The sequence below is a fragment of the Triplophysa dalaica genome, chromosome 14, assembly GCF_015846415.1.
Source record: "Triplophysa dalaica isolate WHDGS20190420 chromosome 14, ASM1584641v1, whole genome shotgun sequence".
Classification (NCBI taxonomy): domain Eukaryota; kingdom Metazoa; phylum Chordata; class Actinopteri; order Cypriniformes; family Nemacheilidae; genus Triplophysa; species Triplophysa dalaica.
The window spans coordinates 10,057,916-10,073,322 of NC_079555.1; the positions used below are offsets into that span (position 1 = coordinate 10,057,916).

The 15,407-nt window shown below is 37.6% G+C and overlaps 2 protein-coding genes and 1 long non-coding RNA gene across 3 annotated transcripts in view; 1 reads left to right on the plus strand and 2 right to left on the minus strand.

Annotated features, from left to right (window-relative positions):
• fkbp16 (FKBP prolyl isomerase 16) overlaps positions 1-4,283 on the plus strand; it is a 36,152-nt gene extending 31,869 nt beyond the window's left edge. The window contains exons 5-8 of the mRNA XM_056766040.1: positions 1,015-1,193; positions 1,408-1,485; positions 3,406-3,546; positions 3,668-4,283. Coding sequence (XP_056622018.1) covers positions 1,015-1,193; positions 1,408-1,485; positions 3,406-3,546; positions 3,668-3,754 — 485 coding nt within the window. The 3' untranslated portion in view covers positions 3,755-4,283. The remainder of the gene's footprint in view (positions 1-1,014; positions 1,194-1,407; positions 1,486-3,405; positions 3,547-3,667) is intronic.
• A 612-nt stretch (positions 4,284-4,895) lies between these two features.
• On the minus strand, positions 4,896-5,855 carry LOC130435914 (uncharacterized). Its single transcript, XR_008908898.1, has 2 exons — positions 5,548-5,855; positions 4,896-5,247 (listed from the first exon to the last, which is right to left on the minus strand). It is a non-coding gene; the product is annotated as an uncharacterized LOC130435914 (long non-coding RNA).
• An 841-nt stretch (positions 5,856-6,696) lies between these two features.
• zgc:162879 (ras and EF-hand domain-containing protein) lies at positions 6,697-14,981 on the minus strand. Its single transcript, XM_056766340.1, has 17 exons — positions 14,451-14,981; positions 13,836-13,988; positions 12,373-12,463; positions 11,743-11,838; positions 11,565-11,645; positions 11,297-11,412; positions 9,705-9,773; positions 9,522-9,603; positions 9,301-9,371; positions 8,983-9,157; positions 8,769-8,870; positions 8,279-8,423; positions 8,071-8,152; positions 7,663-7,777; positions 7,464-7,577; positions 7,313-7,389; positions 6,697-7,220 (listed from the first exon to the last, which is right to left on the minus strand). The coding sequence occupies exons 1-17, from the start codon at positions 14,759-14,761 to the stop codon at positions 7,118-7,120; spliced, it is 1,983 nt and encodes a 660-aa protein (XP_056622318.1). The 5' UTR covers positions 14,762-14,981; the 3' UTR covers positions 6,697-7,117.
• Positions 14,982-15,407: the final 426 nt, after the last annotated feature.

The window sequence follows — 15,407 nt, forward strand, 5'->3', positions numbered from 1 at the left end:
TTCCTCTGAATGTTTTTCTACATTTAAAAATCCTACATAAATATTCCATTAGCTGAGAAGTCATTTTCTCAATTATATTTTTTGTAAGCAGAGAGAGACATGACTTTATATAAGTGTATAATTGACAATGCCCAAGTCACTCTACAGTATATCTAGATGTTCAATGATATAGAATGTTGTGTTGGCAACATCAAACATTCCCTTTTTTTTGATAATAAATGTTAGGGCTATGCTGTACCAGAACCCAGTGAGCTGTCTCTCCGTCAATATCAGTGAACAATTTGGAGCGCTCTGCATTAACACCAACTCAGTGTGGCCAAATCTGCACAGGACACTGTGTTCGCTATTGACATAATATTGAGTAATTTCCTTGGACCACATTATATTATCTTTACTTTCCAGTATAACATGCAATACAAGGGCATTCATAATTAACATTTCTCTTAGCTCGTCCAGCATCTTGGGTTTCACCACAGGATTGCAAGATTGCCTTAGAATTTGGCTACAACCACCTATCTTTAGAAGAGAATATAAACAAACACACCTTAAAGGTATAGTTCCACAAAAAATGAAAAATCTGTCATTTATTTACATGGGTGTTGTTCCAAACCTGTGAAACACAAAGTAAGATATTTTGAGAAATGTCTCAGTGGTTTTATGTCCATACGATCAAGTCAATATAGTTGGTTATGTTGTGTCACTACCAGTAGAAGAAAGAAAATTTGTTCTGTTGAACACAAAATGACATGTGAAGAATTTAGGAACGCAAACAGCTCTGGGTCACTTTTGACTACCATGTGTAATATTTCCTACCATGATATTCTTCCAAACATCTTTTGTGTTACAAAGAACGAAGAAATTGATAAAGATTTTTTTGGGTGAACTGTCCCTTTAAATGCATCTGCTAAAGGTCAATTTTGACAAGTACGCTAACATATATGCTTTCAAAAAGACATGGATGAAGCCACAAAACTTTGAGTTCATAGTGTTATGACATTCTGTCTCCTCTTACAGAGGGTCAAAACTGTGTGGGAGAGGAAGAAGAGGAGGTCAATGACTACCGGGTTAAATGTCTGAATAACTTGGTGGCAGCACAGCTAAAGCTCGGCCACTTCGAGGAGGCGCTGCACACCAGTCAAGATGTTCTGTTCCTTGATCCCCACAATGTTAAAGCACTATTCAGGAAAGGGAAGGTAAGAATGATGACTACACTATTCCACAAGATATGAGTTTTGTGTCTGGCTTATATTTATGACACCAGGTCTTGATTAATTTATAAACATTAATGCCATGTATATTTTCCATCAATGTGTTAATTAACAGAGTGGTTTTCTTTATATTGTGTCTAAAAGGTATCAATTGTCAGTCGGAAATGTTAAACCTCTGTGATGATAAAATTGTTTGCAGCTTTTATCAGATAAGGGCGAGTATGAGGAGGCCATGGAGACCCTGAAGAAAGCTTTGAAACTGGAGCCGTCCACTAAGGTGAGACACGTAACCATATCTCCTGACCTCATCTACAATTAACATGAACTAGCATCTGAAAATCCCTTCAGCAGCTTTTAACAAGATCAACTCAAGGACTCATCAATGTGAAAGTAAAATGCTGACTGAACTGGAACTGAGAAACTTATTTTAACTTTCAACAGTGCCATTGTGGAACTCAATGCCAAGTCACTGGGTAGAAGTGTTCGTATTAATGCATAAAAAGTGCACGTATTGTAATCTTTACGATTGTATTGATCACGCTTTCAACGTTCATTAGCTCAAGCACTTTCCAAAATGCTTTTAAAAGACTGAATTAGGGTTCAGTTCCGCTTTGTGGATCAATTTAGCCTGCTTAAGCCATTTCAAAACTTTCCATTCAGTAATTTTAAGAATTCATACCCGTACTTTCTGAAGTCTTCATGAACGTTTCGTTGTAGAGCCAAATGCTTGTTAAGTGCAGTGCAAAAGTCAACTGAGGTTTCCCGACAGGTTTGTTCGAGGTTTGTTTACAGCACAAAGTGGCACGTCAGAAGTTTGCGCTGAGAAATTCCACGGAAGACAGTAATGCACTGTTCCAAGATCAGTTTAGACAGTCAACATGGTTTATTTACAATGCATGAAAAGGTCATGAACGTAACATTTATTTATATTATAAAAACTGTAGAGAATAAAACAGCTTTGTTACAATTATCAAAACCAAAACCTGTTCCGTCATGCCTAAGCGAATAGTCAGTCTGCCAAATCCTCAGAACAGCCAGAAAGATTAGAGCTGTCTGGAGCCACTGCATGGCCACATCTTCCTACAGTAAACCAGCACTGAACTCTATACACATTGCAACTGTGACAGAGAAGTAATAAACAGAACAATCAGCCTCATTCATAAACTGGAGAATATAACCCATTCTGCTTTCAAAGTCTAAATCCGATCTACGTTTTATTGCAAAGTTGCACAATATGCACCAGCATTTACCTCCAGAAAGCCTGTAAAACATTAAAATGTTTCTTTTAAATGCTTTGATCTGGGCCTTATGAGTGATTTTGTGAGTGCCCTCAGCTTTCCTCACACCCTGTTTTGACCCAGAGCACTCATGGTTAAGAGTGAGCTGTGTCTAGACAAAACTAAAATATCTGCTGTTGCTATAATGACACCCCGTCTGGATGGCGGAGCAGACAGAAAACATCCCTTAAGAAAGGACTCAAAAGTACTTGCAAAATTCTTATTAGGATCATTGAGCCAGGAAAGGCATTGGATGGAAATGTGGCATACTGTACTATATCAATTGGTCTCTCTTATAATCTAATGGGTTTTAAAAGTAATTGGAAGAAGTGTATAAAAGACAAATCTGACAAAACTATGTGGTACACCGTATTCTAAAATACTCTGACCCATCTCAAATGGTTAAATCATCATTAGGTTTTAAAGTAAGCAAAGGGACTTCGCAAATATGGAACCAGTCAGAACTTCATTACAAATATTATCCATTCTAAATCTAGAAAAAGCAATTGCGTAATCTTCAAGGATATAACAATCAGGTGTTTCTTTTATAAATAAGTGTTAAAAACAAAATGTGATGTTATAAACACCTCCCTCTCTTACAAACAATCCTTAGCTCACGCTATTAAAGAATTACTAAAAAAGCTATTTATAACTTGCAGTTTACATCTTCAACAAAGCAGCCATGAACAAACAAGCGAGTGTTTCTTTTAGAAACTCGACTGCCAAGAAGTATTGTTTTGTATGCTGTTACCCAATCATGACCTGCTTGAAATGAAGCTTACCGATAGAGTCATGTCACCATCTGCTGGGCATTGACCACATCTGCTGATCCACAATATACTTCTGACTGAATATATATTTAAAGCATTATATAGAGTATACACACTGCAATATTAATCATTTCATCCTGTTTTTAATAGGCCATTCACGCTGAGCTGTCAAAATTGGTAAAGAAACAGGCAGGAGAAAATGAGGTCCTGAACTGGGAAGCTAAACCAGCTGAACTGCTTGGGGAAAACATAGCCCCCTTTCTGACACCTCCTACCAAAAAGAAGCCCACTGTAAGTGACGAGCTACCACATAGTGAGAAGAGCATAAGTGATGGAAAATTCCTTTCAAAATGTGCCAGTGCTGGATTCCAAGTGCCTTAATCTTTTGATCTTATGTCTCCTACTCTTACAGGGAATTTCTTGGAAGTTTCTGCTTGGAGCCTTGGTGGTGGCCTTGGGCAGTTTACTCATATCTGTGGTCCTGACCGCACGGAACTAACTCTTTCAACCTACTTGCAAATTAACTACGAGTCTCACAAACAAACATTCCACTGAACTGCAAAGAGACAGAGAAGAAAAATCCAAGGAACTTTTCAAAGGGCATGAGCTACTGATCTAGTGTCGACAGACTGATGCAAAGCATTAAAAACGTGCAAAATTTATTTAAAATGTTAAAAATAAAACACAAGTATTAAAAAAAAAAATGTTTTGTCGTTTCGCATTTTATAGTATCAGAAAGGACAGACTGAAACTTTTTGACTAAATAACTAAACAATAGAAATAATTAGTTTTTTGTTGTTCTTGCATTATCTTATTTAAATCTTTGTTTCGTCTTATTTTAAATAACTTGAAGTCATCTTGGCTTCAATGTTGTCGATGTCCCTAGAGTTTGCCCAACTGCCTGGTTGAGAAACACTGGCACGCGTAAATGTAATGACATTATTTCAAATCAGTAAAATGATAAATTACAAAAACTTGTTTTTTTTGTTGCAAAAAATAACATTCAATAAAATTTTAAATAAAAGGAACACTTCTGGTTTCATATTTAGTAAAAAAACAGGCTTTTAGAGGTTGCTTATACACTCTAGCACAATCATTTTCCTCTTTTCAGTTGTTAGTTTTCATGTTTAATCATTATTTTAAGTTCTCTATTGCTGTTAATCGATAAGGCATCATCATGCCTGTTTGACACTTCTGGTGTAAATGATCACACTTCTCCCTACAGTTAGTTAGGCTCAGTGAAGTGGAACTGCATCCGTTCTGTAGCTTATAACCATCACAATTACTGTGCTTCCACTCCAGGGTTCAGTTTCCTGGGCACATACAGTTCTCCAACTCCCCCACAATGTGACACTACTGTAAACAGACTAAATCATGATTCGTGACTCGTCTATTCTCAGAATCAGGACTTCTGCTCATTTATCTATTATTGCCTCTGTCCTGCCCAAACGTGTTATTGGGTATAATAAATACTGCTTTATCACTAGCATTGTATCTTAACAGTAGCCAACAAGACAAGTAGCCGTCTTTAAATAGACTGAATCAAGCCTTGTTGACATTATCAGGTCATCTGGTTTCAACGCAGGAAGAGTTTAAGTTTACAAAATCTGTATGTCGTGGTGAATTACTTTACAAGTTCACAATTTCCTTCAAGTTTAATGTAACTTACATTGCACAAAACAAAAATTGTTGTTACTCTGAGACACAACCACGCTATCGTTTAAAGAATTACATTTTAAGCAAGAACTAGTAATTAATGCTTCACTTGTTGGGCCGCATGCGGCGATGCGCAAACCTGTCTGCGTATGACGTCAAAATCCCTCAGCGCATGATCGGTCTGCGCGGCATTTGTATCTTCGGTAGCCAATCAGAATCGTCACCCTCGGTACCGAAAGTTCTCGCGATGATGTGGATTCTTCAGAGGAAGTTCAAGGTTGGAGGGGATGAAAGATGGCGACCCTTTGGGTGATCTAATCTGAAAGTTGGACAAAACTGATAAAAAACGACCAGTATGAGTGCATAAATTAATGTTACGTTGACTTTAAGATATTGAAGTTTCACATAAGAATGTTAAATCAGTTTGCACAATATAAATCGTATTATATTAATATTATAACGTTTGTTCTTTCAAGTTAGTAGTATGATAATATTACGGTGCTGTACACCCGGTAACGTAGCAACCACAAGTCGAACGCATTAAAAAAAGACGATAAAAATACTTCAGGTGTCTCACTGTACTATGTCATATATAAACTATATACACATTTATAATGAATGAAATGAAATTTTCACCGCTTGTCCCGCACGTCGCATATTGAGAAAATGTCCCGCATTGAGAAGGCAGAGATTTCAGTCCTCAAGAGGCCGTGACGTCTGTCAGTAGTAGATCCTCCCATGTCAACTTGACGATAAAAAGTAACTAAACAATAACTTAAAGGCTTTGAAACTGTGTTTAGCCTATAGGTTGTGGTTAGCTTGTTAAAATAAAAAATATTTGAAAATCATGAAATGTATTATTTAACAGTTACACATTTTAAAAGAGAAACTCTTTCATTATTTGTTTCTTCATTCCTTTAGTTTCCTCGTGTTGAGATCTTCAAAGTGTACAACATGATAACTCCCCGTCTGATCTGTGCTCGATATTTAAAGAGACAGTGAACCTTAAATTAAAATCAAACATTTTGTGTAACATTTATATATGCCTTAATAATGTTGTAGTTGGAATGGAATTATTTTTATGAGCTAAAATAGTATATAAAAATGGTGTCTCACATTGTCCCGCACTAACGGATTACCTGTCCCACATTTGGTTTGTTGGGTGCTGATCACCCTAGCCTCACCCTTTGAATTATTTAGCTAACAATTCTGATTCTGAAAGAGGGAGTCATGTAAGTGGACAAGTAGAGTAGTAAGATGATGACAACCAAACCCTCTGCAAGGAGACATTCCTCAGTATTCCTTTTACTCTTTGAACCATATGCTCTTCTATTTTTATATTCCCTTTCATTTAAAGTGTAGCCAAAAGTAGAGTGTTTTTTGTCATTTGCATGAGAAATGGTTTGCTGGCCATTTGGAGTTACAGTTTCCAGTAGTTATTGAGCAGACACAGACTTTCAAATGTATAATTCAGAATATTGATAGATAATTTTTGAATACTTTATTTTAGTTCCCATAAAATTAGGTTCTTATATTTCCTTAAGATTTATCAATTGAACGCTGGGTATAAAACAATGCATTCATTTTCACTGCTTTTCCTGCATGGAGCCATCCAGTCACTTTAAAGCTCATTGACATTTGGGCCTATGAAACTTACAAAGCTCAAAGCCTAGTTTACTGATGGCAAAATACTTTAGGCTGTCCAACTTTATCCATCACTTGTTTCCAGACCTCTTAAACTGCAAGAGACTGTATAAAACAGTATTAATGACAAATCATTTGAGCTTATACCAAATATTAAAAGTTTTTATTTAATACACTTATGTTACAAACATTTATATGAACATATACTTAAACATTAGCCATTCAAATTGCAACAAAAACACAAAGTAAACATTTAAATTAACACTGAACCCTGAAGTGAAATTTGATCATTTTTAGGCAAACATACCTTTGATCAGTGAGCTTTAAACACTTTGAAAATTAAACTACAAAACAAAGTAAAGACATTTTTAAAATTGCTTAAAGTGACCAGCTCTTTAAAAAGCTTTATTTTGCAAAAAATGACGAATGACTACAATGGTTATAAAATAACCACTACAAACCATATTAAAAAGATACCTCTACTGAAGCACTGACTTTAAAACAAATTTGTGTCAAGTAAACCGGTTATCTCTGGGCATTTTAGAGTAATGACCAGCAAAACTTAAACTCCACAGCAGTTGCTCAGCGTCTTCCTTCGATTGTGAAGACTCAGCTTAACCTGTGAATCGGACCTCCGTCTCAGCTTTGCATGTTTCTTTACTTCTCTGTGATAATGATTAACAACTGCTGTAAACCTTAAACACTTTCAACACATATTTGGATTTTAAAACAATGTTAAAATGAGGATGCATCTTACCTTGCTAAATGTAAAACTGCCTCTATAACATTTGTTCCCTCTTTGGCACTTGCCTCACAGAACATTGCATTGTATGTCTACAGCAATAGACAGCATCTATTAGAACTGTCATAATGCTCATTTCAATCATCCCAAAACTGACAAGACTCACCATGGCAAGTTTTTCCCCATGAAAAGCAGTCACACAGCTTCCTTCTGGCCTCTCGGCTCTCAAATCCACCTTGTTCCCGATCACACACATGGGGATGTCTTCATCTGTTGACTCCTGCAAAGGTGAAACACACTAGTTAAATAATCTCTTGAATACTTGTGAATCGCTTGCAAAGACAGCATTTAATATGTCAATTTACCCTAATCTGCTCCACCCATTCACGGACGTTTAGAAAACTGCTCTCAGAAGTGACATCATACAACAACAGCACTCCATGTGCTTTGCGAAAATATGACCTAGCAATGCTGCGGAACCTGCATATGAGGACAGATATATTTGTCATTTTTACCGCAAAAAGGCTAGCCAACATGCTTCTTTGCAGCACTAAATTAGAAATTCATCTGCATCATAAAATAGCCCCTATTCTCGTTCAATCAATTTAAACCACCTTTCAGCTTTTGTGGGCACAACCCATGTAGTTCTGGCACATTAAAATGGGCAATTTCAGATCGCAAAGCATGATGATGTCACCAACAAACCTATTTAGATTCACACCTTAATGAATTTCAAACACACTGTTCTAACGTCTTAGAAATGAAGCACATACCTTTCCTGTCCAGCAGTGTCCCAGATCTGAAGGTTTGTTTTCTCACCATCAACCAACATCTTCTTCATTTGAAAATCAACTCCTACCAGAATTGTAGCAAAGTTATTAGTATATTCAATCCTTATGATGTCCATATGGTACAGTAATACAGGACACTGAAAAATTCTAAAGCATGTTTGACTAAAATATGCTTTTGGGATTTTCTTACCGAGAGTAGTCTGTATATCTCCTTTGAATTCATTGAGACTCAGTCGTAGTAAGAAGCTGGATTTTCCTGACCCAGCATCCCCAGCTAACACTAGACGGTACACTGGAGCCAGATCCTCAGTGTCATGAAGCTGGGTTTCAGTTTGCTGAGAACAGAATTGAACAATGAATTGTCATAATAAGATCAACTGAAGATATTAAAAGCATAGACAGCCACTGTTCTCAGTCAGCTATTACACTGATGGATTATCAAATACAAACATCTATTACCCCATATCAGCACCTAAGGCTATTCATGGGAAATTCAGTTGGTATCGCAACTGTATTCCATAAAACCAACAAAAACGAATAGATCATTATACAAAATAACACAGCAATTCTTGTAACAATGTAAAAAATAAAGTTAAAAAAATTAAATACAAACACACAACATGTGAAAGTTACAAGAATTGTTAAAGTACATAATACATTTATAACATGGCAAGAACTACCTTGACAGGAAAAGCAGATAGTCGTCGCCGAAGCGAAGAGGTTATTGAGCCAACTGTGCTACGAGCTACAGATCCCATACCGTCAGACTTCAGGTCTGAAACCTACAGACACGACATTGCTATTTAACCAAGCTGTAGGTATGCATGCACCAACCACCCTTTGCTTTAATGATATGTACTGTACATATGCTGTGAGCCTAACATGCAGGCTTACCTCCAGCTCAGATGATGGAATATAGGAGTAGCTATGATGTGCCGTTCCTTGGCTGTCGTCACTGTCATAATCGCTGCCTGACATTGGCTCTGTATCGGTCTGAATGGAAACTCCACTATCCAAATATCTATCAGCCCAATTCTTAACCAGGACCATAGTGTCCTCCTCTGCAAAACTAACAGTGCCATACAGAAATGTCATCACTAAGGAAAACAAGCTTGGGAATAAACAAGATAGCATCTTTGATGTTTATTTAGCATTAGTTTCTGGAAAGGTACAACTGCAACCAACGGCGAGTAAACAAAAGAGAATAATCACCTGCCCTGGTTCATTGTGCTCTGTCGAAGCGGCTTCATCTTCCTCGGAGGAGCTTCATTTCTAGGGGAGAGCTATAGAATAATAAACATTTAAATGATAATGGGTTTGTAAATGAATAAATTAGAAAACCCGAAAAACTGGATGTGTATATTGGAAAGGCTAATGGTATGATGTTTATAGTAACTGTGTCAACACAAATTCAAAAGCTATGAAAATGTTACCCGTCTTTTTGTAGAGGCGTTATCATGAGTCAGAGCTGAGCGCAACCCATCATTGCTGTCGTACAACTTCTTGTTCATCTCCCTGATTTGAAAGTTTTTAATTTTAAAAGTGACATGTTTAATACTGAACAGAGCAACAAATTAGAAAAATGAAAATTAATGAGAAGAACTGAATAAACTTACTGTAGAATTTCGATATGACTCGAGTAAGACTGGTATTCAATCACCATTTTTTTCAGTTCATCACTTTCCCTGTCAGAATAATAAAAAGCACATCTTTTTTTTGTTAAAGGTGCCATAGAATGAAAACCGTATTTACCTAGGCATGGATGAATAAGAGGTCTGTACATGGAAATGACAAATCGTGAACCTAAAACAAAATTGTTTCCTCTTGTGTGCATTACAATTGAATTTGACATTACAGTCAGGATTTACGCCCCCAACGTTGCATATACCCACCCATGTTCTAGGTCAGCTGGATGTACACCGCTGAATCATCTGAAGTTCTGCAGGTATTGTGAATTGTCTACACTCTACAGTGAAACCTCGCTATGGACTATGACATCGTTGTCTCATTTAAATAAGCCACAACGTTATGAAGTGAGGGCAACTAGGCACGAGTTGCGCAGAGACACTTGTTCATACAGCGCGAGATGGGCAGTTATCAAGTCAGGGCATCTGTACAGTGAAAAAATTAAAGTGCATCTTTCTGACGCGTCTGATCTGTATTGTGCGAGTTTATACGCCCCTTAAACCTTGTTTATATTTGTTGCCAATGCACGAGATTCACGCGACGAAGGAGCAAGGGACAGTTTTTCGAACCTGGGACCACATCAAACAGGCTTCTCTCAGCATTTGGATACTGATTTAAGAAGGCGGCAATTCCCACTATATTGCCATTAGAACCCCTGCTGCAAGCATCGAGTAGTGATTTTTATCCACTTCTTCCATTTCACATCTGACAGTAGCAATTTGTTTGCTGTGTGAGCTAGTGGCATGAGCCATTGAGAGAGAGAGTTCTGCCAACGGAAGTCCAAAACGCAGGAGCGTCACGTGATTCATGGAGCCTTCAGATAGTACCAGGAAGTTGTTTTCGCTTTAAATGCATTATTTTTTTCATTTTTTATTCATTAAATGGCATTCGTCTTTAAATGGGTTAAAAGTTTACTCAGTTGGTCTGTTTAGTCACAGCTCCATGCGTAACTAGTGACTTCCGGGAACTATTGAGAGCCCGTGTCACGTGATTCATGGAGCCTTCAGATAGTTCCAGGAAGTTATGTTTTCTCTTTAAATGCTTTATTTCTTTCATCTTTTTCTTAATTAAATGGCTTTTGTCTTTAAATGGGTTAGAAGTTTACCTCAGTTGGTCTGTTTATTCGCAGTTCCATGTGTTTCTGGTAACTTACGGGAACTATAGAAACTATTCAAACTTCCATTAGAGTCAACGAAGAAGACGCAACTATCTCAATGGCTCTGCTAGTGGCAACAGCCAATCAGAGCAGAGCTCAACATTAATATTCATGACCCTTCCAAATAAGGTAATGACAAACCTTTTCATTCTAGGGACAAATCCTAGGGATGCAAAAGGACATCTAAAACAGTTTCAGGATCATTTTCGCACTTAATAAAGCCACATAAGTTTTATGTAGATAGGAGAGAACAATATACCATTGTTTTAAGGAATTCTTTGGCACTTTTGAACAGGGTAACATGCATATAAATTTACAAGGTAAGAGAGGTAAAGTCCGTCTGTGTGTCAACACCAACTTCCTTACCTCTCGTATTGATGTTTTTGCTCAGTGAATGTGTTCTTCAATCTGTCCAACTCCACCTGGAGAACGGAGACGTTCATCTGGGCTTTCATTAGGGAGTTCCTTAATTCTTCATTGTCCTACAAAAGGCCGAAATCCAAGGCAAAAAAACCCACAACATTTCATTTTAGTATCAAGGACTCGGGATGCTTTACACAGGAAAGAATCTGTGGGTTATTCAAGAAAACATTTGTGAATGTAAATTTATGAAGAGCGCTGTATGTGATCATACCTGCATTAAATCTCTAATCTGTGATCTTAATTTGACGGCATCTTCTCTGGGGCTGGTTAATTTCGACTGCTCTTGATATTCCTAATATTAAATGCAATGTGACCCGTGTTACAGTAAAAAACAAATACAGAAGTAGCACACAATGATTTTAGGAAAGACGGACCAATCATTCTCCCACCTTTGTGAGACTCTCTATAGCTGCATGCAGGTCAGCACGCTCATTCTCATGCTTGATTTGGAGTACTGCAACAGATTCGGCGCATTTCCTTTGCTCCTGCGTACATGAAATCCAAGTAGAGTCTTTTCCTAAAATGCACTGGCCTAATAAAGAGGCATTTACAAGCGCCCATAGAGACGCCATTGTGCACACAGAGTAAGGCTGGACCTATTAAAAAAAAACTGCTTGCAGTACTACAGGAATGGTCTGAACCTCCAATCGATCTTTTTAAACATGAACAGTATACAGAGTTGTTCCAAATGAGTATACATTTCTTTGTTCTGATGAACACAGAGATAAATATTTGGAATAATGCTCACAACCAAACAGATTTCAACACCCATTGACTACCATAGTAGAAAATTAACTTTGCTCATTTGAACATTTTGAAGAATGTAGGACAGCAAACAGTTCTGGGCACTTTGTCAATGGGTGTTGAGATCTGTTTGGTTATAAGCAGCATCAATCCAGATATCTTTGTGTTCATCCGAACAAAAAAAATGTATACATAATGATAAATAGCATACCATAACATAATGCACATTGGTTCCAGTATGATCATTTTAATAGCCGACCTGCTGGCAGTCTCACCTCTTCTCGAACTCTTGCCTCTGTGCGGGCCAGGTGCTGCTGCAGGTCCTCCTCCATCTCTGCAAGCTGACTGCTGGTCAGTTCCTCTGTCCTGTATAACGGCCAGTCAAAAAAAGTACACTTTAATCACCACAAACTGATTTTATGGTCTTGTTATTTAAAAGCCGCTTAAACTAACCAGTCTAGATATACAGTACACTTTAATGTAGGCACACCCACATCCAAACCTCCAAGAAATGTTGTTCTCTGGAGCTACCTGTAGCATTGAATTACTCCTTTAAGCTACACAGTCTTATCATAACCAGCAAGTTAAGCAAACTTCTGACGAAGGAAAACAGAGAAGGCAGGGCTCTTGTGAACATGAGCCACAACTATGTGAGGTGAAGCAAACAGTCTTTCGCTAAACACACAGTAAAGCCCAGGACTCCAGCTCACTGTGAAAACAGAGCGTCCACACCTACTGAACCACTCAGCCAAGAAATTACGAAGCATAAAATGACATTCTTAAGTTGATTCTGAGAAAAGAGAATTTTTATAGCTTAGTAACTCGACCCTGATTTTCAATTTCCTGCTTTAAGAATAAAACTGCTTGTTAAAATACTTCAACAAACACTTAGAACCTGAAACCATTAAAAGCTTAAAACATCCTTTAGGTGTTTGCTTTATTCGCTAGTATTGTAGTAGATGAGGAAGTTTGTAATGATGCTGTAGATTCATGACAACCATAAACCACACAAAAGAAATTAAAGTGCAATTTCATTAAAAAAAAAACATACATTTATAATATTCAGGAAGTACAAAGTTATCTAGCAAAAAAATATTTCAAAACAATTTGCCAACTATAAATCAAAACAAATACACAAATCACATGATGTCTATTATACTGAACTGTACTCCATTTTCAAAACTTTATGGTCTTCTTTCTATTGAAGGTCTACGGTGCCTAACATGGGACCAAGATGTTGTCTCGTTTTTTCTTCTTTGCCAAAGGAGATAAAGTGTTAACGAAACACGCTCTATAGAGAAGTTTGTCCATTAAGGGCTACTGTAGAAACAACATGGTGAATTCCATGCAAGGGGACCCGCTGTGCATGTAGATAGAAAGAGCTCATTCCAAGATAATAAATACATATTGCTTCATTATGTAAGAACTTTAAACACCCCTTAAGACATAGTTATGTACATCATATTGCATTTCTTTCAATAGATCCTCCAAAATAATACATTAGACTTTTAAAATGTGCCCGCAGGCCTCAGACCTCTGGAGGGACTGTTCTTTCCAAAGCTTCATTACACATCACACCTTCATTATTGTCCTTCATAATATCTCAGCTGCGTTGGCAACACCCTGACCACGATATCACTTATCATGTAACAGTCGAAGGAGCCAAAGCAGCTGAAGCAACATTTCCCTTCACAGCAGCATCCCAGCTGAAGGTTGGAAAGGCCAAATTGTCTCTCACCTTCTGAGACTGGTCTCCAGTTGCTCATTCTCCATTCTGTGCTCTCTGCTTTCGGCCACAAAACTCTTTATGAGATCCTCATACTGCTGCAGTAACAGCTCATCTGAGGTGGAGTGGATCTGTTCGTACAACTCACTCAATGTGTCCAACTGCCTGCGGACACAAGACAAGGTATTGGACACAATATATTTCACTTTAACTACAGGACCAGATCTGACCCCGTCAAGACAGCAAAATGTAGAGAACACGGAACAAGGCAAAAGTAACTATGGAAATTATGCTGTGACTAAAAATAATTAAAAATGGTTATTTCTATCATCTTTAACATAGTCAACATTTGTCCAGAATTCCTAATAATACACACATGGCAACATTAACCCTAAACAACCCTAACATTAAAAAAAATTTGGTCACCCATCAAAAATAATTGTGATGAAAGAAACACAAGTTTGCACTTAATTAAAAACATGCAAGCACCATCAAATCGGAATATTTTACGACTTTAGTAAAGGACCCTTAACTTTTAAACAGTAGGCTACAGTGCATTAGATTTATTGTCTACATTTGTATCAGTTTGAACATGTACAGCATATTCTGCCCCAATAATTTTCATACCTTCCCAAATAATAAGCCACATCTCCATCTAACGTGTTTTCAAATTCATCCCAAGCACTTCTCTGACTTCGCAAACTGCTGCCCAACAAAGCCAGATTCAACGCTTCGGATACTTCCTGAAAGCTTGACGAAAAGTCGTTGTAATTGATGTATCCGTCTCCATCCAGGTCGAACTTCTTAAACAAAGTCCTCGTGTCTTCAGCAGGCACATTGAGCTCAGTACAAACATTGGTGAAATCCTCGAATTCGATCCTCCCGGACCTGTTCCCATCACACGCCGCAAAAAGTCTCCGCAAGTCAGTTTGGTTCATCGTCTAACTGAACTTCGGGAGGATAAACAAACGGTTACTAGCACTCCGACCCCCGCTTACACCTGTAAAATGAACCGGTAATCCCCACCCTAAAAGTGGAAGTGAGAAAAAAAACACTAAAGTTAAAGAGAAGTTTGTGAAGAGGAGTGAAAGCCGAATATTGCGATCTAGATGCACACACATCAGCTACAGGTGCGCTGAAAACTGGATTGAAACTAGAGACAGGTACAGAGGCGCCAGTGATTGGATGAGAGAGTTAATTATCTCACCGTGTAACGAATTGGATTGGATAGTTTGTGGAGGTGGGCGTGGCTGCAATCTCAGAGCCTGCCCACATTGAGAGAGAGAAGCTGGTTACGGCAAACTTGTATGAATTGTGAATAAGAGCTTTAATTTTTTGAGATGTCTTTTTTTGCGCTCACTATAAATTTTGCATGTTTTCTACATCGGCAGATGCTTTTATCGCAATAAGTTACAGTTGATTAACTACATGAAAATATGTCTTATTTTATTTTTTTGTAGATATCAGTTCCTATTAAATTAATGTTACGCATGTATTCATGTGCATTTACGAATGAAACATTTAGGAAGACTAGAGATGATGAAAATGAAATGTAAGAATTGAACATTAAATCATAAATGCGGT